General features: G+C 34.2%; 2 protein-coding genes and 1 long non-coding RNA gene across 3 annotated transcripts; 1 reads left to right on the top strand and 2 right to left on the bottom strand.

The window, feature by feature from the left end:
* Nucleotides 1–821: 821 nt before the first annotated feature.
* On the bottom strand, nucleotides 822–2,377 carry LOC111703782 (uncharacterized). Its single transcript, XR_002765684.1, has 2 exons — nucleotides 2,316–2,377; nucleotides 822–1,294 (listed from the first exon to the last, which is right to left on the bottom strand). It is a non-coding gene; the product is annotated as an uncharacterized LOC111703782 (long non-coding RNA).
* A 1,461-nt stretch (nucleotides 2,378–3,838) lies between these two features.
* Nucleotides 3,839–15,658, bottom strand: LOC111703799 (kinetochore protein NDC80 homolog). The gene is made up of 17 exons (XM_023475862.1): nucleotides 15,554–15,658; nucleotides 15,332–15,450; nucleotides 14,900–14,996; nucleotides 14,296–14,364; nucleotides 13,357–13,441; nucleotides 11,291–11,380; nucleotides 10,575–10,666; nucleotides 10,115–10,221; nucleotides 8,869–8,933; nucleotides 8,078–8,201; nucleotides 7,894–7,979; nucleotides 7,601–7,687; nucleotides 7,033–7,140; nucleotides 6,563–6,680; nucleotides 5,104–5,212; nucleotides 4,559–4,746; nucleotides 3,839–3,989 (listed from the first exon to the last, which is right to left on the bottom strand). Exons 1-17 carry the CDS (start codon nucleotides 15,618–15,620, stop codon nucleotides 3,855–3,857), a joined length of 1,746 nt encoding a protein of 581 aa, XP_023331630.1. The 5' UTR covers nucleotides 15,621–15,658; the 3' UTR covers nucleotides 3,839–3,854.
* A 1,725-nt stretch (nucleotides 15,659–17,383) lies between these two features.
* On the top strand, nucleotides 17,384–24,997 carry LOC111703788 (protein kintoun). The gene is made up of 4 exons (XM_023475837.1): nucleotides 17,384–19,151; nucleotides 20,479–20,711; nucleotides 22,250–22,510; nucleotides 24,520–24,997. Exons 1-4 carry the CDS (start codon nucleotides 17,556–17,558, stop codon nucleotides 24,839–24,841), a joined length of 2,412 nt encoding a protein of 803 aa, XP_023331605.1. The 5' UTR covers nucleotides 17,384–17,555; the 3' UTR covers nucleotides 24,842–24,997.
* The last annotated feature ends 1,125 nt before the right edge of the window (nucleotides 24,998–26,122 follow it).

Below are 26,122 nucleotides of genomic sequence, written 5' to 3'. Positions count from 1 at the left end.
AATTTTAGACAATCCACCAAATTCAAAAGTTAAAATTGTTACTAGAACAAGGATGCGAAAAGCCCAATAAAACATTATAACATGATAAAACGTAATACGTATTTTATATCTATATATATATATATATATATATATATATATATATATATAGATAAAATATATAAAAAAGTGCAAATCTTATATTTAAAATTGATGAATAATAAAACATGCATTTTATTGCTGTTGTTCTTAGAATAAAAGTAATATATCAGAACTCTTGTAACAAACAAATCAAATCAACAAATCAACAAACAAACAAACAAACAAACAAACAAACAAACAAACAAACAAAGTATATTTTATAGAATTTATATTAACCTTTTGCCTTCTTTACAAAGGCAGAGAATGTGCTTCTGTTTGCCATTTTCAATCTTGCACCTGACAGGTATATCCTTACTGGGAACAATCGAAGCTTGGGCTTGGAAGAACAGCTTGCTGTAACAAAAAGCTTGTCTAAATCCTGAGAAATCTTTTTTTCCCCTGAAGCTTCATTCCGTGTTTATTACAACTGAGTAAAGTTGCTTTATATCTAGCATGTTCTTCGGGGTTGAGATTTTGTTGTTTAAGAGAATTCCAGATGCTGACAACATCTTAAGATACAGCTCCAATGATCTCATTTTAATCTTTTCCACCATTTATCAAGAAGTAAATGTATTGAATGACTCGTCAATATGTTGGAGGATTCGTTAGATCTTGGGAAGGTGGTAATCCGCAATATTTTGTCTCTCCATGTAATCTTCTGTAGAAACCCGCACTATTCTTCTTTATCTCCATTGTTCAAATCTGAAATGTTATTTTTTTTTAAATCTTTCAAAAGAGCATTTTTTCAATCAGCTTGATTAATTATCAATTTTGCACTTCAGCTAAACATGATATTAATATCAATTATTATACATATACTAATACAAAAATACAGGTAACTTCGTAGGAAAGGGTATTAATAAAATAGAATACAATTTGAAACAATCATCTTAAACACCAAGTGGCTCCTAATTTCATGTGACCCAACATTTTATGAGTCACAAGCCCGATTTTAACCGGTAAGCAAAATGATGGAGAAAGCTTTGTTTTACGTTTCAAAATTTTGTCAAGTGGCATTTTTCTGAATTTAAAATGTTCACCCGATCAATCCAAGATGAACCCATATACTTCTTTAAATACAAATATTTTGCGAGATCAAATCGTATCTTTAAGTATTGTTGACAGCAAGACTTCATTCAGTATTTCTAAGAAGACTCTCCGCTCTAGAGACAGCCTAAAATAGTTTTTAGTTTTTAATTACGTCATTAAAATTAATTGTTGACTTTGTTCCATGATCTACAACTTTAAAAGCTTTTTTTGATTAAGTATGAATTATATTTTAATTTTTATAATTTTGAACACAGAAAATTTTCAATTATGTGTTCTTTAGAAAAGTTTCTTGCGCATCTCTACCGCAGAAAAAAAAATATTTGAATTGTCAAAATTAAACACTTTTAAATCTAGAAAAACGACAATATCTTCCACACTATTGATCAGATAAATGTTTCTCTGGATCCAGATCCAAGTTGCAAAATATCAACCAAAACATTGAAAAAAATTGTAAATAAAAATCTGCGAAAACGCAAGAAGGCACTTTTAATTTGGGGATTTAAATTAAAAACTATATCTTTCCATTTCTACATTTTAGTTATTCCCTCGCCTGATCAAAACTTCCTTAAACCCCTGACTGGGCACTATATAAAAATTTTAAAAGACTTTTGGAAATTTTTGCCAAAGTGAAAGAATTTAGCAAATCTGCTTTATCAACTATCAGAACTTCAGAAGGATAGTAAAATAAAGCAGATTTATTATGTTAACCACTGTAACTTATACTAGGCTCCTTTTGAGGTCTTTGGAGTAATCCAAAAACTAAACTAAACTAAACTAAACCAGATCTATCAATTTAATCTTACAAAAATTTCAGAAATGATCAAGCAAAATGTTGCAAATGGGTTTTCTTTTTCGGTCAAAAATATTTTGAAGTGATGTGAAAAGCTGTATTTTATATTCTTGTATTTGACTTGTAGTTTTGTTCAATTGTTATAATTATTTAATTATTCCTTTAATATTTTGAAGTGATGTGAAAAGCTTTATTTTATATTCTTGTATTTGACTTGTAGTTTTGTTCAATTGTTAAGATTATTTAATTATTCCTTTAATATTTTGAAGTGATGTGAAAAGCAGTATTTTATATTCTTGTATTTGACTTGTAGTTTTGTTCAATTGTTATTATTATTTAATTATCTCTTTAAGACCTGGTTAAGTTCTTCTTCAATTCCAAGAAGATCCTTTAAAGCTTTCTCAACATCATGCTTCTTTTTCTAAAAAAAACACAGCTACATTAATATTAAAAGTAATGAAAAAGCAATGTTTAGGAAGAGGGTTCCTTAAGGTCCGCAACATAGAGCTCGCTGGATATGTGGATCCATGGATCCGGATCCAAGGGACAAAATATTAAACAACTATAATTACTTTTTGCTCAAAAAACACACATTTTAAGTGTAAATTAAAGAGATATCATTAAAACCTTCATAGTTCATTAGACATAAAAATAAGAAAAAAAATTATTTTTATATTTGTTTTTGATGAAAGAGATCAGCTGGATTCAAATCAAAATGAAATAGCGCCCCCCCCCCCACTCCTACAAAAGTATCTTGATCACTAAAAAATACTATTTTAATGATTATCACTCACCCGGTTCTGAACCTTTTTCTTTGCCCTCTCCAGAACTTCCATATTTGACGCCACATGTTCTTTGGCCATCTTTAGAGCCTAAATCAACAGAGTAAATAGTAAATATTTTTATTTGACGACGAATAAAATTAATAAGCCTATTTTACTCTAGAAAATGATTCTCTTGAGAAACACCCTATTACCAATTATGTTTTTTTTACATTTTGTTCAATAAGGGAATTTTTACATAACCAAAACTGAAAAAATATGTTTATTTCCCCAAATTGCACACGACCTTCTTAAAACATCAAAATCAAGGCCACTTGTCATGTAGACTGGAAAGGCCTAACTCATAATACATCTGAAATCAGAAGTTTTGTGCTGTGAATTTCAGGATTAAGCATTGATCTCCATCTGATACTGATGGTGGTCATACACTGCATCCCTGTGGGAGCCAGCAAGTATCCTTAAATTTTAAAAGTGTCCACATTAGATATCAAGATCAAGAGTTCCAAGATTAATGGTACTCTAAAAACAAATGTCAACCTGTGGATACCTTATTCTTAATCAACATATCCATCTATCTATCTATCTATTATTACCATAATATCCTTTTGACTCGCATATCTTATCCATTCTCCCATGCAGAACCTTTGTGATAACACTAAGCATCACACACGAAACAGTGAGTGCCTCTGGAACTTGCCCTTCTCTCAGTATTTGGTTGACTAGGTCTGTCATTAGGGCTACGAATAGAGGACCAGCATATCTCAGCATTGAGACGGTTATTCCATCAACTCCCGGGGCTCTCTGGAGTTTCAACTTAAAAGCTTCTAATCAAGAAGGATGAATGAAACATCAATGTTTTTTAATTCTGAAAAAGCTACTTAAATTGTTCTAATTTAGAAACCGCTATTTCTCATTATTTATAATATAAAGGTTTAATAGGAACCGATGTGAATCGGACATGCCCCTCTTAGAATGAAGAATAAATTGAAATTACAACGAGAAAATCACTTTAAGAGAGAAAAATAAGTTGTTAATGATAAATATCACAGTAGATCACATTTTAGTTCCTGAACGATGAAAATGATTAGAGGGGTGTCTACAAATTTAGAAAATTAAACCTGTGAATCACTTCTCAGCTGAAGCATCTGAGACTTCAAGGATGAAATTTTTTGGTCGAGAGTTGACTCTTCTTTTTCAATCCTTGCCTTCTTCTCTACTAGGGTTTCCTCAACCTCACGCAGCTTATCCTGAAAACGCACATACAAATTCCAAAACAAATAGAATCCCAACACAAATCCCAACAAATTGAATACCAATCGAACCCAAATCCAAATCCAAACCCAATCAAGTAAATCCAAATACAAATCAAATCCCAATACAAATCAAATCCCAGTACAAATCAAATCCCAATACAAATCAAATCCAAGTACAAATCAAATCCCAATACAAATCAAATCCAAGTACAAATCAAATCCCAATACAACTCAAATCCCAATACAAATCAAATCCCAGTACAAATCAAATCCCAATACAAATCAAATCCCAGTACAAATCAAATCCCAATACAAATCAAATCCCAGTACAAATCAAATCCCAATACAAATCAAATCCCAATACAAATCAAATCCCAGAACAAATCAAACCCCAGTAAAAAAAAAATCCCAGTACAAATCAAATCCCGATACAAATCAAGTCCCAGTACAAATCAAATCCCAATACAAATCAAATCCCAATACAAATCAAATCCCAGTACAAATCAAATCCCGAACAAAACCAATTACAAAAAAATCTAAATCTGAATCTAAGCATGAGATACCTTTAAATCAGTGGACTTCTTCAGAGCAGAATTCAGCCAACCCTGATTAGCTTCTAGTCTGGTTTTAATCTTGTTTATCTCCTGGTTCTCCACCTGGTTCTGACTCTTCAACTCTTTTTCTAGGCTGGAGAGCTCTGTCTGTATTGTTGATAAACCTGGAGGCCTGGTAACCGTCCCGTCCTTCACACCTACAACATCCAGCGTTAAAGGGACTACAGTTGTAATTCACAACAATACACTTTTAACCGTTATCTGTTGATTCTCATAGATTGAAGGGTTAAAATTTCAAAATTTCATCATTGTTTCTGTTGCTAGATATCCGCAGAAATAAGTTATATAAAAACTAAGTTTGGGTTCTTGTTTTTAGTCTACTCTTCTTAAAATCTGGCTCAGTTAAATACAAAGAAATTTTCGTAGACCTGGAAAAAATAGCAGAAAAACTATCATTCAATGAAATAGGTGTCGACGCTCCTTACCACCCTTTAATTTGTTAATTTACCCATATCAACGTTAGAAACAGGTGTACATTTTTTAAAATTTTATACCTGGTGTAGGGAGAGTAAGGAATTCTTCCCCAGACTTTAACCCTATCTCCATACTGATAGTATTACACTCACGGCAGATCTTCTCTATACTATCCAGGTCACGGTATATCTAGATATATATCATTCAACCCAGTATCCTGTTCTACCTAAACCAGTATCCTGTTCTACCTAAACCAGTATACTGTTCTACCTAAACCAGTATCCTGTCCTACCTAAACCAGTATCATGTCCTACCTAAACCAGTATCCTGTTCTACCTAAACTAGTATCATGTCCTCACTAAACCAGTATCCTGTCCCAACTAAACCAGTATCCTGTTCTACCTAAACCAGTATCATGTCCTACCTAAACCAATATCCTGTCCTACCTAAACCAGTATCCTCCTGTCCTAGGTAAACCAGTATCCTCCTGTCCTACCTAAACCAGTATCCTCCTGTCCTTCCTAAACTAGTATCCTCCTGTCCTACCTAAACCAGTATCCTCCTGTCCTAACTAAACCATTACCCTCCTGTCCTACCTAAACTATGATGCTCTTGTCCTACCTATACCAGTATCCTCCTGTCCTAACTAAACCAGTATCCTCCTGTCCTAACTAAACCAGTATCCTCCTGTCCTACCTAAACCAAATCCTGTCCTACCTAAACCAGTATCCTGTTTTACCTAAACCAGTATCCTGTGCCACCTAAACCAGTATCCCGTTCTACCTAAAACAATATCCTGTCCCACCTAAACCAGTATCCTGTTCTACCTAAACCAGTATCCTGTTCTACCTAAACCAGTATCCTGTCCTACCTAAACCAGTATCCTGTTCTACCTAAACCAGTATCCTGTTCTACCTAAACCAGTATCCTGTCCTACCTAAACCAGTATCATGTCCTACCTAAACCAGTATCCTGTTCTACCTAAACTAGTATCATGTCCTCACTAAACCAGTATCCTGTCCCACCTAAACCAGTATCCTGTTCTACCTAAACCAGTATCATGTCCTACCTAAACCAATATCCTGTCCTACCTAAACCAGTATCCTCCTGTCCTAGGTAAACCAGTATCCTCCTGTCCTACCTAAACCAGTATCCTCCTGTCCTTCCTAAACTAGTATCCTCCTGTCCTACCTAAACCAGTATCCTCCTGTCCTACCTAAACCAGTGTCCTACTGTCCTACCTAAACCAGTATCCTCCTGTCCTAACTAAACCAGTATCCTCCTGTCCTAACTAAACCAGTATCCTCCTGTCTTACCTAAATCAGTATCTTCCTGTCCTACCTAAACTAGTTTCCTCCTGTCCTACCTAAACCAATATCCTGTCCCACCTAGACCAGTATCCTGTCCTAAACATGAATCCTGTCCTACCTAAACCAGTATCCTGTTCTAAACATGAATCCTGTCCCACCTAGACCAGTATCCTGTGCAGTGTACCAAAAAATTTAAAAGCCTAAACACTGTAATTATTCAAACTTCTACCTCTAATTCAAGCTGCCATTTGTCACTTTGAAGTTGTTTAATGAGTTCTTCTGTTTGTAGTATACTTCTTTGCCTCTCTGCTTGAAGCTCCAGGTTTACCCCTATATTTCCGAAACACCTTTACAGTTCACATTAAACTAGAAACGTAATTTTAAGAGTCCCTGCGTTAAAAAAAAACTCCGAACCCATTAAAACTCTATCTTATAACTTAAAAAGTTTTTAATTCTTTCAATTTACACTGTTGTCTCTGCAGCATAAAACCGTAAGTCACTTTAAAAAAATCATAATTGAAAATAATTAATTTACAGATAGAAAAATAAGGATATCCCATTCGTCCTTTACGTCTACACTAAACTATTTAACCAACGAACTTTTTGGTTTTAATGGCGTATTTTTGAAGATTTTTCTTCAAATAAGTGAAATCTGGGAATTTTAGGGACACCTTAATATCCCCTGAAATATTGGGAAACCTGTTCTCCTCTTTGAGCTGGTTGAGTGTCTGCTCCATGTTCTCCAGCTTCTTGTTCACCTCCTCCAGGTACATCTTCAACTGCTCCTGCTTGATCTCCAGATCAGATCTCGAAATTATTATTATTATTATTATTATCATTTAAGGATAACCCAGCATTCAATGGCCTGAACCGATCAGGTTCAAATATTATTTTGCTGGTCTGTTTGTTTGTGTCTAGTAAATGTAATCATGTAGTGTATCACATGACCAAATTAAAATTGCATCAATGCAAAAATGCATCAATGCTCACAGAAAAATCCGCGAAACTTTAAAAAAAAATATTTTTAAACATTCTATGGTGAGCCTCAGAAAACTGTAGATTAGGAAGACGACAAGTAAGCAATCTTATGTGTATTTGATGTTGTTTTAAGCAAATAGTTTTACCGGTGGCTAGAAACTTTTGGAGTGAACTGCTCAGTTGCTGTGTTTTATGTTAATTGGATTATCTAAAATCATTTCTTAATCCTAAAAATCGTCTTTCTCTTATACAGTTTTAAGAGTCTCACTGTATGTCTTTTTATTCTTACTTTTTCTTGATTAGATTGTGGTGGTATTGTTCCACCTTCTTCTGATCTAGTAGAACCTTCTCCAGGCTCTCCTTCATCTCACGTAATCTGAAGATCAAATTATCAAAAATCGTTTCATTTGAGATGACTTTAATACTAAATCAAGGTTGAAATACTTCTGAAATCCAAATAATTCTGAAAGTTTTAAATCTAGGAAGAAATACTAGCAAGCATACGTCAAAATCATACTTTTCCTCCCCCTCACCCGAATATGATAAAACCCTGAAAAAATGTCGAACAAAAAGAAAACTTACTCCTGAGCTTCAGCTTTAAGCTGCTCGTTCTTCTCATGTAAGGCTCTAACTTCCTCATCCAGTCGTTTCAGCTGATGAATGTCGATCTAGGACATATTTTATTATTTTTTATATTTCAGTCTAAAATTCAAATCTTTTTAAAATCAACAGCACTGAATTGGTTTTTAGAATTAAGTACACCTACCTCTAGATTATCCTGGAGTCTATCCTTGTACTCCACTTCCTCTTCAGGATACTCGTCGTATTCACGCATAAACATGTTGTAGGTCTTCGTGAAGTACTCCATCCTCATCTTATCCTTGGATTCTCTAAACAGGCATTTTTTAATTGACTGTGTAAACGTTTTTTCAGCGACCCTCCTATAGAGTGGTATACCCGATTTACAACGGTACTTAAAAACCTTTGTCTGATCAAGGATGAATAAGATATCCATGTTTATCTCTTTAAAAATTAATTTGTTTATTTTATTCAAAATAGACTTGCGGATTGCAGAAACAATGAAAGGAAATTATTAAAATTAAGAAGTTGTCAAGCAAGAGAAACGACCTTCCACAATATTGATCAGATCAAGGTTTCAAACCTTCCACAATATTGATCAGATCAAGGTTTCAAAGGTGAGTCGGGCATACCGCTCACAAATTGAGGGTCACTTGAAATTACGTCTACAGTCCCTTTAGTTGTAGGTTAAAACATCTAGCTTTGACCCCCCATAGGAAAACGAAAAGAAAAAGACAGAATAAAGCAGTCATGGGAAAATACCGAGATAAAATAAAAATTGAACATATCGGCTGACAAGTTTTCCACCATTTTTTACACTTTTACGTGAAAGTTCATTCTTTTCCCAAAAATTCAGCGGGAAAACCTTAAAATTTAAAACCGCATATGTTACTTTTCTACAACATGGAAAAATTTCTTCTCAAGAAGGGGTGGGGTCCGGAAAATTTATGATTATGAATTTGAAGGAATTTATTTTACCTGTCTATTGGGAATCCTTGTTCATCCTTGCACGGAAATGCAATCGGAATAATATTTCCGGAAACCTTGAAAAGATTGATTGAAATTGTGCCCCTTCAGTTCAAGGAGGTGTGTCTATTACCATATGCCAGACCAAACTCAAGTAATTGAGAAAGTCCATGTTGATTTTACATAGAAACAAACCGTCCTTTGTACAGGGCCAATGGCCCAATTAGGGGTGGTTGGGTTGGTGGATGTCAACCTAGGGGCTCGGCTTACTCAGGTTCCCGATAATCCAAATACCCGGTACGCTTACATCCAGGGTTCAATAATAGAACATGCCCTATGCGGTTTTCAAACAGACGACCCCAGGCGTGATTGTACACGTATCGTGAGGGGAAGTACTGAAGGGTGTGGCTTCATAAGGGGATTAAAAATCCCCCAGAAGTTCAGTTTAATAAAAATAATAATTATTAATAATGTATTGAGACGGGGGTTCATTTAGGATTTTATCAGGGTGAACATTGTAATACAGTGCTTAGGATCCGCAATGTTTTGGTTTCCTTGATCCGGATCCGCAAAAATATGTTTTTTTTTATTTCTCTCAAAGCCCAAAAATGAACTGTTAAAGAATGAGAAATAAAAAAATTTGTCTTAACATATAATGTTTGTAACAGGACCAAAATCAAGCCATAAATGGCTGTCTTTAATGATTGGCGCCCTAGACTTCAGTAGGGTCTAGAGACGGTCATTGAGTCATAGCATAAAAAGAAGCCAAAAAAGGAAGAAAAATTCTTTGTTAAAAACAAACCAGTTAATCTTAAAGAAATGTAAATGACCCGATATCCGGATCAATATTTTTACTAGGAAAGATCCGGATCCGGGTGATCGGATCTGGATCAAAATAAACTTAATCCTAGGCACTGCACTGAACAGTGTACACAAAATTACACACTAAAAATGCCAATTGACAATATTTAGACTCAAGTCCATCAAACTTGCCAGTCATGGCCTTATATTCCAGAAAATCGTCCCAAAAGAGAAGTCTTACACTGGCCACAAAATCTCTTGATGAATCCCTATATTAAGAGACTGATAAGGGGTCACTTGTATAAGGAGCGCTCAGGAATTCGTTTTTTTTTGTAAAAAAGTGATTTAAAAAAAGATTTTAACATATGTGATAAATATAATTTTATGTTTTTAGATCTAACAGATAGGGAAAGATTTTGAAAGGGAGTAGGAGAATGAATACCCTTAAATTCTTTACCTTTAGATGCACCTTTGCACTTTCTACTAGAAAAGAAAGACAGCCTAGAACTGTTGGCCAACTGTGCAGAGAACCCATAGTAATTAGGTTACTTTTGCTGATCGTTCCTTTAACAACATTATTGATAGAATATTGACAAATCCTCCCGACCCTAACTGTTTTCCCCGGATTTAAAGAAATTTTGGGCTTTGGAAAAAAAAACATTATAACATATATCTTTTTCTAAAACAGAGATATAATTATAATTATTTTTTAAGGACTACATGAACAAATAAATGTAACTATAATCTATGTCTCGTACCATTTTATTTCATTGGGCATGATAAAATAAATAGATAAAAAATTTAAGGAGCTGAATAATTTTTTTCGATATTAGGTTAACCAGTACACAGAACTTTGAACAATTTGCACCAATTTACGTAGCTTAATTTACGTAGTTTAACTATGTCTAGTTACTGACCTGGATAATTGAGTTCATTCTTGAGAATATTTGTGATCAAATCCTCGGCTTTACTGTAGGGCAGAACACTCGGTACATCAGGATTTATAAAACTGTTCAATATTTATTAAATAGAGTTCCAATTTATCTGAGACAAGAACCCTTCCTAAGGTGACGAATTGAGAAAAATACTTGATGCATATATTATGAAGCTGGGTAAACAAACATCTTCTCTTGGCCAATGAACGGTTACGAAAATACAATAACAATATTTATCAAGAATTAGGCACTCTAAGAGATTGTCGATGTAATATCTAATGTCCCTCCATTCTAACGGTACCCATAAAACCTTTATCTGATCAATTGTGTGAACTATAACGTCGTTTTTCTACCCAGAGTAGAAATGCACAAGTTCCAATAAAAAAAAACTGGTTTTCAAAATGATTAACATTGATATCTAATTCATACTTGATAACACAGCTTTTAAGGGGATCAGTTAGTCATTTCTTAAATTAAATTAAGGGAACCGTTGTGAATTGGACATGCTACTAAATAGATATGGAGGGTCACATGAAATAACGTGTTCAGTCCCTTTAATTATCTGTGGCTATGTGGGTATTTTGAAGAACCAATTAAATAGGGAAAAAAAATAATAATTTTTACAATTTAACAGATAAAAAGCCCGACGGGAACAAAACCTTTTCAGCAGGGACAAAAAATGGCTCTGAATAATATCCCTGTAAGTGAAGTTGAATATATCCGTGAACTCCTTCGTAGAGAGAGGGAAGTGTTTCGAGGTTAATGCATCATTTCTGTATCCGTTCTCCCTTAATAGATGACGTTTCTGTATCCGATCATAGTAAATAATATTTCTGTATCCGTTCTCTCTTAATAAATAATATTTCTGTATCCGTTCTCTCTTAATAAATAATATTTCTGTATCCGTTCTCCCTTAATAAATAATATTTTTGTATCCGTTCTCTCTTAATTAACAATATTTCTGTATCCGTTCTCCCTTAATAAATAATATTTCTGCATCCGTTCTCCCTTAATAAATTATATTTCTGTATCCGTTCTCCCTTAATAAATTATATTTCTGTATCCGTTCTCTAATAAAAAAATAATATTTCTGTATCCGTTCTCTCTTAATTAATAATATTTCTGCATCCGTTCTCACTTAATGAATGATATTTCTGCCTCCTTTCTCCCTTAATAATTAATATTTCTGTATCCGTTCTCTTTTAATAAATAATATTTCTGTACCTGTTCTCTCTTAATTAATAATATTTCTGTATCCCTGAAGAAATAATATTTCTGTATCCTTTGTCCTTATAAGTAATATTTATGTATCCGTTCTCTCTTTATAAATAATATTTCAGTATCGGTTATCCTAATAAATAATATTTCTTGATCCGTTCTCCCTGAATAAAAAATATTTCTGTATCCGATCATAAGATTATCATAATATTCCTGTATTTGTTCTCTATTAATAAATAGTATAAAACCTAAAAAAGAGTTATTAAAATCAAGTTATTAACCTGAGCAAAGAGGTATTAACTAAGAAACAGCTATTAAGCTAAAAAAGTAATTAACCCAAGAAAAAATTATTAACCTAAAAAAGAGTTATTAATCAAGAGTTATTAATCTTACAAAAAGTTATTACCCTAACTTAGAGATGTTAATCTTACTAAGAGTTACTACCGTAACTAGGAGTTATTAACCTTAATAAGAGTTATTAAATCTTACTAAGAGTTAGTTGTGAACCTAAGAAAGAGTTATCAACATAGAGAATAGAATATATAGAGAGGAATTTACTGGAAAAAAGTGTAAAACGGCCATTTTGTTGTACTGTTTCCATACTGCAGGCGTACTTTACATATTTATGCTATATAACCTGTTGGGCCCTGGAATATCATTTTATAGAAAATCTAAAATTATTGTTAAAAGAAAACCAAATTATGAAATAGGCTGGTTTCATAATTGACCAATGATCATTTCACATAGACTCTATGCCTTCCACTTTACAAACGATTTTTCCGTTATAACTATAAATCAAATGATGTTTTTATTCACCTAATTCATTATAAAGTTTATTTAACAGTTTAAAAAATTAGAAATTGAAATGGATAGTCTAGGGAACATACTGTATTAATGTACTCTACTGCATATAATTTGTGAACATTTACATAATTTGTACACTTTGAACTCCCTTTCAGGCTGAAAGGGACTGAAAAAATTCATACCTAGAGATTCTTTTAATTCCTCTCTATATATTCTATTCTCTATGGTTATTAACCTAACTAGGAGTTATTAACCTAACTAGGAGTTATTAACCTAACTAGGAGTTATTAACCTAACTAGGAGCTATTAAAATAACTAGGAGTTATTAACCCAAATAGGAGTTATTAACCTAAATAGGAGTTATTAACCTAAGAAAGAGCTATTAACCTAAGAAAGAGTTACTAACCAAAGAAAGAGCTATTAACCTAAGAAAGAGTTATTAACCTAAGAAAGAGTTATTAGCCTAAGAAAGAGTTATTAACCTAAGAAAGAGTCATTAACCTAAGAAAGAGTCATCAACCTAAGAAAGAGTCATCAACCTAAGAAAGAGTTATTAACCTAGGAAAGAGTTAATAACCTAAGTAACTAAGAATTATTAACCTAACTAGGAGTAATTTACCTAAGAAAGAGTTATTAACCTAAGAAAGAGTTATTAACATAGTTATAAACCTAACTAAGAGTTATAAACCTAACTAAGAGTTATTAACCTAAGGAGTTATTAACCTAAATAAGAATTACTAACCTGAGAAAATCCAGTATTCTTCTGACTAAGCTACTCTGGTAAGTTTTATCTGACAATGGTCTTGTGTCTCTAACGCTAATTGATCCTAAATTATAAAAATTAATTAAACTTTAAAATAGATTTGATCAAATCCAAATTTGAATATAAAAATTTGAATTTAAAAATGAAAAAAAATCCTATAAAGGGGAGGGTGAGTTTTGAGGAATCTGAATGAAATTTTGCATATGGGCATCATTTGTGTTTCTTTTCAGCGAGATTTTTTTTTAAAAATTAAACATATTTCCCCCCCCCCTTTTCCCCAATTTTCCATATTTTTTAAAGCTTTTTCATCAAAAAGTCTGATTTAAAGACCAGCTAGGTGTTTAACAAAATAAAAAGGGGCGAAAAAATATTTGTTCCCCCCTTTTTCCTACTTTTTCCATGTTTTTTGAAGCTTTATTACCAAGAAGTCAGATTCAAAGACAAGCTGGTGTTATAAACAACCTTCTTGTTAGTCAAAATTCCAATTGCTAACATCAGTACGAAGTTTAAGGTTTTCCAGATCACCTATTTTCTCATATTTTCCCACTTTTTTAATATTTTTTACACTAGTTTCTGGATTCAAGAATTAATTTGTCATCGAAAATAAAATTAAATCTTTTGCACACAAACCTCAATTGGATAGTATTTTTGTAAAACAAATTAAAAAGAGGGAAAAAATATTTCCCTCCCCCCTTTTCCCATTTTTTGGGGAAAATATTTTTTTCAACATTTTTTTATTTTACTTGAAAGAAACACAAAAAATGTCCATATACAAAATTTCACTCAGATTCCACAAATATGAAGACAGGATTCCCAAATATATTCAAATGGGTCAAACTCACCCTCTCCTTTGGATTTTGATAATATAACATGAAATTGGATTCTTAAAAGAGCTGATAAAATCTCAACAGAACTAACCTATGGTAGATCCGCGTCCAGAAACTCTGCTTTTTGCTGAAGAATTGTAGGGTTTCCTAAAAGTAAATTCTTTTTAATTTATTTTGCCGTTAAAAACTGTTTAACGACGCTTTAATTTTTTTAATTTATCATTAAACTTATTCTGATATTGTTTATAAAAAACTATCGAAAACCGCTGATTTAATTTGTCGAGGTCTTGGATTAGACCGATACAATTTTTTATTACAAATCATAAATATTCGCTTTATTAGGAATTGACATAAATTCGTATCAGTTAGGACCCCCCCCCCTTATTGGTTCTACATTCATTGATTAGGATTCCCTCCCCCCCCCCCACCACCAAAAAAAATCTTGTTAATTATCGTTTTTAATAAATTGAGAGTCGAGCTAATGGTGTCAAAAATCTAAGGCTATAAATGACAATTTAATACTGGCTTGGGAACCCAGCATTGCCTGGAAAGTGGAAACTGAACTTTCTTTACTTAACCGTGGTTCCACCGAGTTCCCCAATCAAAGTTTGGGGGAAATCGGTCAAGGGATTTATTAGTTATGATCGGACAAACAATCAGAGCTTACTACTTTTTAAATATATATTTAAATTTACCCGACATAGGAGTCCTTGAACTGCTGGATGATCTGGCCTGATCTGCTCTGGGTCGATCAAACATTGAGTTACTTCTAACCATTGATTTTCCGTCATTCTAGAATACAAAATATCGTAAAACTTTTCTAAGGTGGGGCCAAGGGGAGGGGGGGACTTAGACCAGAGATAGACCCCTTTCTGTATAACCCCGCTGATTGTATAATGTATATTATTATGTAATTTTTAGGAACTACGTATGTAAAAAAAAACCCTGGTAGAAGAAGTAGAATTCAAAAATAAGGACCTTCCTATTTTTCAAAAATTTAATCATCTTTCGATCCTAATTCAGTGAATGGAACTCTGCGCATACACATATCTACTACGGGGTGATCGGGTGGGGGGAGAAAACCAGATGTGCACCCCTTGAATTCAAATAATCAATCCTATAACTACCTGATTCTTTGTCTTGGCAATTTTACTAACAGGCAGTTTAGAGCCAGTATTCTCAGATCCCCTGCTCGTCCTTTCTGTGCCCCTGCTCGTCCTTTCCTTCCCGGCTCCACTCGTCCTCCCTTACAAAAATAATTCGTTACATTTTATGAGAATTTACCGCTATAATCTGGTTTAGATCACAAGTAGTTCTAGAAAAATAATGGATAACGGAAATGGACCTACCTCCCACACTCATCCTCACAGGACCTTCCGTCCAGGATTTTCTATCCTTTTTATTCCCTCTTTGCATTTCCAAAATCTGAAATAAATTCAAAGGAAAATGGTAAAATTTTGTCACGTTTGTTAGTAGCTCAGTTAGTAAAACGTCCGGTACTAACTACTTGTGACAAAACCTCAATCAACATATCACACTATTTAAAACGCTAGATCTCACTACATCATGAGATGATTACGTGCAGGATTTGGGTCTGTCCTAGAGAACGATTTTTGGACCCCCGCCCCCTTCACTCCACCTTTCAATTTTGTACATGACCTTTTCAACAATTTCCAACAAAATCAGTATATATTTAGGGTTACGTTAACACACTTTCTGGGCTTAGCGCTGTGGCTAGGACAGGCTACGGGGCCGAGCACCGTGGCTAGAACAGGCTATGGGGCGGGCGCTGCGGCCACTAACTTAATCCTTGTGTTTCATATGAGATGCATGTACAAAATTGATGAGGGGGGGCGGGGGGCTCAAAAATCGGTCTCTAGGAAATTACCCAGGATTTATTGGCTCTGAATCTGGTCTGGCAAAATTCAAATTAAAAATCTGTTAATTCTGATTTCTGTTTTGATTTTTCGCTTCGTTTTTGAGATTGTGAGATACTTCGCGAAAAATGAAGAATTCGGTGTACAAGCATGTCGTTATGCGACCCGGGAATCGAGCATGTCCGAGTTTACCAAGAACGACGCGGCGAAACACCCAAATCCAGTCTTCCGTCGTCTTTACTTGAATTAAAACTCGGAGCCGCTTTTCATCCCTTGTCGCATTTCGCCATGCCTTTCCACCGAAATCATTACATATACTGTTGATTTATAAGCTTGAGACCTACAAGCATTTTTGAAGTTTCGATATATTTTCTTCTTTTTTCCTATTTTTGCTATTTTTGATACTTTTGATCGGTTTCTCTCACTCTATTCGATTCATGGATGAAAAGTCTATATCTGGGTGTTTTTTTGTTTTTTCTTTGATTTGTTTATAATTTTTTTCTAAAAATAAGATGAAAAGTCATTTCCCATTTTTTCGGTTTTCCAGTACTCTAGATATTTTTATGTCCTTTCTGTTGCTTTGTTATTTTTTCTCTTTTATTCATATAGATGTATAGATGAAAATTGTCATTCAGTTGCAACTACGTTTGCAATATATAATACATAAATAATTTTTAAATTACATACTGGAGTTCTGTTCATGTTCACATTTCAATTTAAAGATGAAAAGTCTGCAACTACGCTTGCAAATTATCTTAATAAAATAGGTAGAACGAGACGTTTTTCTCTATGATTCTATAAATGAAAAATACTATTGTTGATTTGTTTTGTATTGAATAAAGTTGTTAAGAAGAAATCATTACAGTTTTGAAATTTGGCGGGATTGGAAAATTTGCGGGGCATTCAATCAATTTTGGATCGTCTTCAATTTAATTTTAAATAATTAATTTGTGAATATCTTAAAAATCTTTAGAACTAGTTTATTTAGAAAAATATCTGTTCATTTGGACTATAGTCCTTTATAATATTTATAGTCCAAATGAAAGTTATTCCAATAGACTGAAGCATTCTGTCATGCGCGCGTGCGAGTTCTGTAATTTTTGACAGCCAAATTAGCCATGAAGTGAAAAGTTTTTTTTTGTACACGAAATGACGTTGCTGCAAGCCGGTCAAATTTTTAAAAATGAAACTTTGAAAATTATCTCATATTTTTTTAACAACGCAATTCAGAAATCCACCAATTGTGTTCTGCATAGTTACAGAAAACTTGGAGGGGATTGGTCGATTATTTGTAAAGAGAAACTTGCCGGTACGGAACTTAATCCTGTCCGGTACAGAATATGACCCTAACCGGTCTTAAATGGCCTAGCTAGCCAGACCCAGACCGGTAGGGGAATACAAGGAGTAAAGAGCTGAAGCGGTCTGTAGACCATCCATCACTGAGCAGCCGCCACACTCAGCCTTTCAAAACATCATGGCCGCACGTTCTAGAAACACTCAAGAAAACTTTGACTTTACTGAAAATGAAGTTTCTAAGATTCAGAAAGCTCTGAAAGATGAAACATTTGTGAAACTACTCGCTGACTATGCCAGGGAACTTAACGATCCAAAAACCAAGGAACGTTACGAGGCTGAAATTACGCAATTAGAGATCGAACGTGGATTTAATGTAACCTTCGTACATCCTACACCCGGGTACGTTCTGAAGGTGGTAGAGGTTAACACCAAAAAGAAGGTCTTTGTCAACATCTGTAGCGAGAAGCAGGTTGACAAACCCATCAGTGAGGTTGGAAATGAAGGGGGACAAACTGGTTTAAAATGGTCTATACCCTATTCTCTCTCCCAACCTAGGGAAGATATTGATAATCAGGGCGCTCCGTGCACCGTCTTCGATGTGATATTTCACCCTGACACCCTGTACCTGGCCTCTAAGGATGGGAGGATAAAGGAGTTGGTTCACGCCACGGCTCTCGATGCGCTAAAAACCTCGTTTAACGTCAATGTTGATAGATCTCAAGTTGTCTTTCCAAAACTTAAATTTAAAGGAATATTTCGTCCAACTGTGATAAGGAAACCTATTCAACCGTCGGCCATGGAAACCATGACAAAGATTGACGAATCTAGTGAAAAAGATGTTGTCTGTCCTAAATATATCATTCGTTACCGATCCTGTTCAGATATCCAGGACCATATCATCCTATCTAAGGATGAAGTTCTATCTAGTCGGCCCAAGGAGCTTGTTGTTGAGGTTGAGCTACCCCTCCTCGACTCCGCTGCAGGAGTAGATCTTGATGTTCAGGAGCAGAGTTTAAGTTTAAAGAAAGAAACTAAACCTAAACATTATCTCCTGGTGACCCTACCCTACCCTATAGATGAAAATCAAGGTACGGCTAAGTTTGACAAGTCTCGGAAGACTCTGAGCGTGAGCCTCCCCGTGAAGGTGGTGAAGGCGGAGAGGTTGAGCTCCAACGACAGCGGGATAGGGTTGGACGAACACGGGTTTAGAAACAGAGACAGTGTCGAATCCATGGAGGAGGTTAAAAAATCTCCAGTTTGTGAAAGTAGTACGGAAACTAGTTCTCAAGGTTCCGTACAGAATTGTGAAGATAGTGAAGGTTCTATAGAAAACCCGCAGTTGATAAACGAATACAGGACTAACGTGAAAAGTGTTTTAGATCAAACCAAATCTTATATATTTCCAAATTTTACTCACTTTGTCCAAGACAAAGTAATAATGTTCACCTTAGAGGCTAAGAACGTGTCTCCCCAGTCTATAGAGTATTCAGCTGTACAGGATAAACCTGCAGTACAGTTGATGTTTACAAGTATAGGTGCTGGACAATTTCCAGTTTATTTTGCATTTTATCTCGAGTTTAAGAGCACATCGGATTCAACCTCGTTCAACCTTGAGGATCTCGAGGTTGAGTGCTGGGATAACAATATTGTTCTCCAGGTCCCCTACTCCAAGGGGTTGAGTGTGTTCAGGGTAGGGTTGGCGCAGGAAGAGATAAAGGAGAAGGAATATGTGCTTGAGAAAACTGGAATGACAGAACTTAATCTTAGAGATGAGGTGATTATTTTCCCTTCCATAGTTTTATTTTCTCTATTTTCTTCCCTTTATTATAGCTACATATTGTTTTATATTCTACTCCGAAAACCGTTACAAATTACCTTTTTTGAGGGAGAATTGATTGGGAGATAATTACTTTTTTTAGGGGGTGCGAAGTTGTAAGGCTACATACCCCCACCCCCTTACCTCCTACGATTTGTTCATTTTTTCCAGAAATAAAAATTTGGCTTGTCTTTTTGTCTGTCTGTTTGTTTGTATCCAATAAACGTCAAAACGGCTGAACCGATCGTTTTTGTGGGAAATCACGTGACCACAGAGAAGGTTTATGAATGATAAAAAAAATGTGTTTTAAAGGTTTTAAATATTGTAAAAAAAAAAAATCTTGAAAATCCGCGAATTTTTTTTTTAAATCCGCAAAAAAAATTTCTTCTTTGTTTTAAAATGTAAACATAAAGAACATGTTCACAATTTAAATAGAAAATGGGCGCGAAGCGCCCTGAAAGCCTAGTATTTAAATATTTCCCCTCTCTTTATCTGGGGCACACTTATTCTTTTTATTTTTAACAAATTTTTTTCTGTTTAACATATTTGTTTAACTTTTAATATTCTTAGTTAATTCTTTCTATCTTGAACAAAAGATCCTTGGTGAAGGTGTCAGGGGCGCCCAGATCCCTGGTTTAACTTAATGCACTATCGGTAGAAACAAAAAAGATCAACTGACTCGCTAAAATGGCACAAAAGGGATCTCCCAGCGAAAACTATTCCAGTAATCCAGTAATCCCTATATAGATGATTTGTGAAAATATTTAGTTAAATCATTTATATTACAAATATTTTTGTTCATTTGCAAATGTAGATTTTTCATTTTAAATTTGTAGGGTTTTGCCAGTCTTTATAGGGGTGGGTTCTGAACCTAAAGTTTTGACGGAGGGAGCCCTACCGCCCCGCCCCCCCCCCCTCCCAATGTTAACGTGTAAATCTGTAATATATGTTCATGGCCCAATTTTTTAAAGCTAGCTCATTTTAAATATCGACCACTAACTTTGATAGTTTGGTTGCTTTTGAGGTTTTCATAATATTCAAAAAATATTTTTTTAAATATTTTATAACATGTGATGCATGATAATGATGTTTTACTTATTGATTTTTTAATGGCGTTTTTAAAATTTTAATCATTGCTTTAAAAAGAAACTACAAAAAATCCTTAAAATTACAATATTTAATTAGAGAAATTTCAAGAAGATAACTAAATGGGAGGGGGGGGGGGGCAAAGACTCGAGTCTGTTCAGGGCTTAAACCAATTAAATCGAATGTAATATGCTTTTAGGATTTATTGAGTAAAACTAAGAAGCCTAAATACCTGCATGAAAAGCACCCTAAGAAGATGATGAAGAAGGAGGAGAAGGTTGAGGACGAGGATGAGGATGAGAAGAGGATGGATGAAGGACCAAGCTCCGGAGAGAGTTTAGACTCAAGCTTCTCTTTATCTCCTATGGATAGAATAAGACTGGATGATACAGCTGCTAAGACTGAAGAGAGTGAAGACGAGGAAATGAACAGGTAGAATTGAGAAAGCGATAGACATATTCCTATTTAGGCTTTCCTTAATTGCACATTTCAAAGATTTCTAAAACTTAAAAAAAAATTTGACTGAAAAGGGAAATCTATCTTATAAGGGGACTGTGGTTTTATTTTCAAATGACTCATTTAATATGCGGATCCGGATCCAGGAAGTCAAAATCTTCCGGATCTAACGGATCCGGATCCTAAGCACTGGAGGGCACCGTTGTAAATCGTAAGATAAGTTAGGAAACGCTAGCTTGAAAAGAACCTCCTAAGACCTAAGTTTAAGTCCCATTTTTTAATTTTTCCGTAAATCTCAAAAAACATTCTCTTAAAGAAATGTACTTCTGTAGTTATTACGGTAAAAATGCATTTCCTCAAATAACTAGCAAAGCTAAGCGAAACTGTAAATTTTTGATGAAAATAGTTTTAAAATTTATCTCTTACGGAAAAAATGAAGACTATACTACCTTGCTAGGTTAAATCTCATTTAAATACTATATACTTAATTAAAACATATTCCCCCCCATGCTTAGGATACATGATTTAATTTTGATGCGGATCCGGATCCTGGATCCGCACTGGAAAAAAATGGATCCAAATCCCGTTCCGGATCCAGGACATTTCTTTAAGATTTACTGAATTTTTTTATCAAAAAATAATTTTCACATATTTTGTTATATTTTTTTTTGCTTATTTTCAACCTAAACCATTCAGAAATGAGGAAATTTTTATAATCTCCCTTTTTTCAAAAGTTCAGATTTGGGTTTACGAGTAAGAAAGTTTTTTTTGCGGTTTTTGGTTGATATTTTACCCCTTGGAGCTAAAATCTTGCGGATCCAACTGATACGGATCCTAAGCACTGCCTTAAGGGTTTTTCTTGGAGTTTTAGAATTGTTTTAATTCTCAAGTTATGACAAAGAGCACGCCGGGAACTTTTTAGATTACTTTCCTTATCATGGAAATGGTTTGCACTACAAGATATCGTATGCTAACCCAACTATTTTTATGATTTCTATTTAGTCAAACAAAACACGTGAGTGACGGAAATATGTATATTTAACAGTGGTTAGGATCTGGATCCGCAGCATATTGCTTCTTATATCCGGATCTTCGAGAAAATATGCAGATCCACGGATCCAAGGAGCAAAGTATCAACCAAATCCTGTTTAAAAATATATATATAAAATCTTCACTGTTTACAAATAAGAGATCAGTAAAAACTTACTTATCTCTGAATGATTAATAATAAAGTTTCAGCATTAAAATAAACGAAAAGGGGAGGGGGGGTCAGTAGATCTTATTTTACCAAAGGGATTTGATTTTACATAAGTTTGCTGATACGACCAGACCTATGTCAGCGCAATATTAATAACAACGTTTTAAATTCATCATCGGGGTCATACTGCATAATCAATATTTTTTGTTAAGTTTTTTGACAAAGTGTTTATGGAAATTATCAAAAATAAATTTGTGGGTTTAGATTTCAGGTTTTAAGTTTTTAAATCATAAATTTTACATAATTATTCTTACAGTTTTCGTCAATCTATATCTGAGACTGACCCGGGGAAGAGTGAAGGAGTGTCTGCTCTACCCCCTCGGGGTATCCTTAAACGAAGACGGGTTCAGCTAGTTCCTGGAACTAGGTTCCGCTGCTACTCGGAGTCTACAGCGTCAGACCAGGACTGGGTTGCCCGGCGCTTGGGTTCCCCTGGAGCTAAGCTGGTGGAGGAGAAGGGAGTTCTGCGCAGGAAAACTGTGAGGTTTAGTGAGAAGGTTCATCAGCAATTATACAGGTAAAATACATGAAAATGTTACATTGATAACCTTTAAAGAAGACTGTAAGCGTAATTCCAAGTGACCCTCCATGCAAAGATTGAAATTCCCATTACAACGGTATCATTGAAACCTGAATCTGATCAAAAAGTGGAATAATGTCATTTTTCTTACTCAAAAAGTCTTATTTCTGTGAATTTCTCTTTTGCTTGATCTGAACAAGAAACCACAAATGAAATTGAACAGTTTAAAGTAACAAAAACATAGAAATTTACTTTATACTTGATCAAGCAATGCTTTTAAGAGAACCGTATTGGGCAATGCCATCTTTGCATGGAGGGTCACTTGAAATTACGCTTACAGCTCCTTTTAAACATTTATCTAATCATTAAATCATTAAAGGGACAGTCGACGTAATATCTAATTCTAGCGACATTTCATTTTAAGAGTTGCATTACCGATTTATATAAGGAACCCTATATAAATCTATACGAGAATTCAGTGCTTCGGAATCATTTTTTAAAATGCGGATCCGGATCCTGGATCCGCACTGGGAAAAATCAGGAAATTTTGATAATCTCTTTTTTCAATAGTTAGGATTTGGGTTTTGAGAGAATTTTTTTTGGGCAGTTTTTGGTTACTATTTTGCACTTTGGATCCGCATATTTTTGCGGATCCGGATCCTAAGCACGAGAGAATCGTGTAAAAAAAAATATTTCTATTATTTTCATTCTTTGTCTCTGCTGTCCGCAAGTCATATTTGTTGAGACCCCAATGGTCAAGTTTAAGGAAGAGAAAATAACAAGAGGCCGGATTTAAAGAATTTGAGCTGCGGCTAAAATTTAAGCCGGGGATCAAATATGGTTGGTTCCACTCAAAATTGTATAAAATTTTTCAAGGTTTAAGTCGAAGCTCAATTAAAACCGGTTTTCTGCGGATTTGAGACGCGGCTCAAATTCATTAAAGTTGGACTAAGGACATTTTTAATATTTCCCTGAGACTAAGGTTTAAAACGTTAAAGGGTACCTCTGTTAATCAGGCATTATCTCTTTTAATTGAGGTCACTTACATCGACCGTGCTTTAATATTTTGAATTAGAAATAGTTATGATGGGTTGTTAAATGCACATTTGGTTAGTAGACAATTATTTCTTAGAGGCTAGACTTTAATGATATCTATTAACTTCAACTTGCAGCTGTAAAATATAAATAATAAAATGCAATTCTTTAAAATAATTTAGTGTGTTGATTCAGTAATTATTTATGATTAAGAAAATTCTTTCCAAAATTCTTTGCATTAAATGAATGATTTTTATTTCTGAACTAGCAGAAGGGCCCGGCGTTGCCCGTGGAAAAAAAACCGGGAAAAAATCGAGAGAGATAATGTTACCCCCAAGGCTACCCATTAGTGTCCACAGAAAAATTCAGCCCATTCGGTCCAGCTGTTTGGCCGGCTATACGGAACATTTATATATGAAAGTTTTGTTTTATTATTTAGAGGTTTTTGTTATTAGATTTCCCCTTGGGGGGGGGGGGGGGGGGGGGGGGGGGATGAAAATTTAGGTTTTAATATTTACTCGAAAATTTGCATCTTTTCCCCCAATTCAGAGACATTTTCATCCAGGGGGAAATCATTCTTACAATTATAGTTTTTTTTTACCCATATGTAAGGTAGGTTTGTGCGGAGCAAAAATCAAATGTTAACAGTTCATTCTCTGACTCAGGAGAAAGTAATGATTTTTTTAGGGGGGAGGGGGGTGATTTAAGTATCCAATAGGATGAAGAAAAAAAGTTGAATTTTCAATTCGTCTTTTTCCCCAGAGCAACTAAAATCATTTATCTCTAAAAAGGCTCAGCATAACAATAAGCAAAAAAATAAAAAAAATTATTCATAAATAAAAGAAAAGTAAATTTTAAGAATCCTTAATAATTTGATGAAGATCGGCCTGATCTTAAATCCGCCCTGAAAAAAATAAATCCAGATCCTAAGCACTGAAAAATTATAATTAGTTTATTGTTCTAATGTTTAGGATAAACTCCACTATAGTTGCGAAAACTGCCAAGAACAAGAAAAAAGCAGAGAAGAAGAGAAGAGCAGTGGAGAGAAGAATGAGTGAAGGAGACTCTATGGAGCCCCTGGAACATTCAAACCTCCATACATCCTCCAGTCTCGACTCCAGGTGGATGGAGGAGGCTCACGAGGACAGCGGACTCGCGTCATCCTTCGAGGAGACCGTTGTTATACAGAGCGAAACCGGAAAAAATGTCAAGGTTAAAACTAAACGTAGAACAAAGAAAAGATGTAAAAACTTCGAAATGTCAAGCGATCTAATCTTTGATCTTGATATTTGATAAATCAAGATTATGCATTGAACATGAGAAACAACATTAGTCAAGGTATCATCAATCAGTCCCCCCTGTAGTTACCAATATAATATTTGCTTCAGGAATTTTATCTTCCAATTCTTGTATTTTAAATTTGTTTTAGAATTTATTTTCATTAAGATTGTAAGTATACTTAAAAATCACCGCAAAAAAATTTAGTTTTGTTCTTCCATTTTGCCTTTTTTGTTCAAAGGATTTGATAATTTTTAAATGCATGGATCGAGAGTAATGAGTTTGGTCTGAATAGACCCACAAACCAAAAAAATGATGTAATCTTTAACTTGGGTTTTATTTATTAATTGTTATCTTTTTCTTTCAATATTTTCGTTTAACCACCGCATTAAGTTTTTATATTTTTAATGTTATTGTTTTATTTTTACCATTCTACACCAAGTGTCATATTTTCTATTTATTTTTTTCTAAGAATATTTATAAAAGGAATTGGTTATAAAAAATGAAAGAGGATCTACTGAAATGGAAGCTTATGAATTTCTTTCTTTATAGACAAAAAATTGAATTTATTAAATTTTTATTTCTATCTGATGTTTCTGTTTGTTCTTAGGTCAAAACTTTTTTGTTTTAATCCGTAGATTTATCTGTTATCAGATATTTTGTAACTTAGCAAGGATCACCATCGATCAAGCTCGAATTCATATAATTAAATTCGATATTCCGTGGTGGTCTAACTTTGCAGGAATATCTTTAATTTAGGGATCAAGCATTTATCCCCTAATTTGAAAGTGTCCACTTTGGTTATCAAGATCAAGAGATTAAGATTAACGATACTCGAAACAAAAATTAAATTGTTTAACAGATACATCGGATAGAAATAAAACAGTGGTATTTCAACAACATTTATTTTACATAACTCCATTTAGTTGTCGGGATCACTCCCTTTGAATGAAAAAAGTTATACCTCAACTTGTGGAAATTAAATAAGTCAGATTGCGGTTTTTTTTTTATAAAAATATATACCCTGAAAATATTAAATATGAAAAATGTTATTTATTCTCTATGTATTTGATGTATTTGAAATATATTTACTTTTCAGCATTGAATACTAAATCATGATTTTTTACATGGTAGGGCCCAATGGTTCCTAATCCTAACTGTTCAGTGTTTACTTAAGATTTAATCTGGATTCTTGATCCATCCGGACAGGGGCAGACCCAGGATTTCAGCCAGGGTTAGTTAGCTATAAAAAATCGTAAAATAAGAACAAAAATTTTGAAAAATTGAACAAAAACT

Source organism: Eurytemora carolleeae, unplaced genomic scaffold, assembly GCF_000591075.1.
Source record: "Eurytemora carolleeae unplaced genomic scaffold, Eaff_2.0 scaffold114, whole genome shotgun sequence".
Taxonomy (NCBI): Eukaryota; Metazoa; Arthropoda; class Copepoda; order Calanoida; family Temoridae; genus Eurytemora; species Eurytemora carolleeae.
Note: the sequence above shows the minus strand (reverse complement) of the source record. Positions and strands in the feature narration are given on the sequence as shown.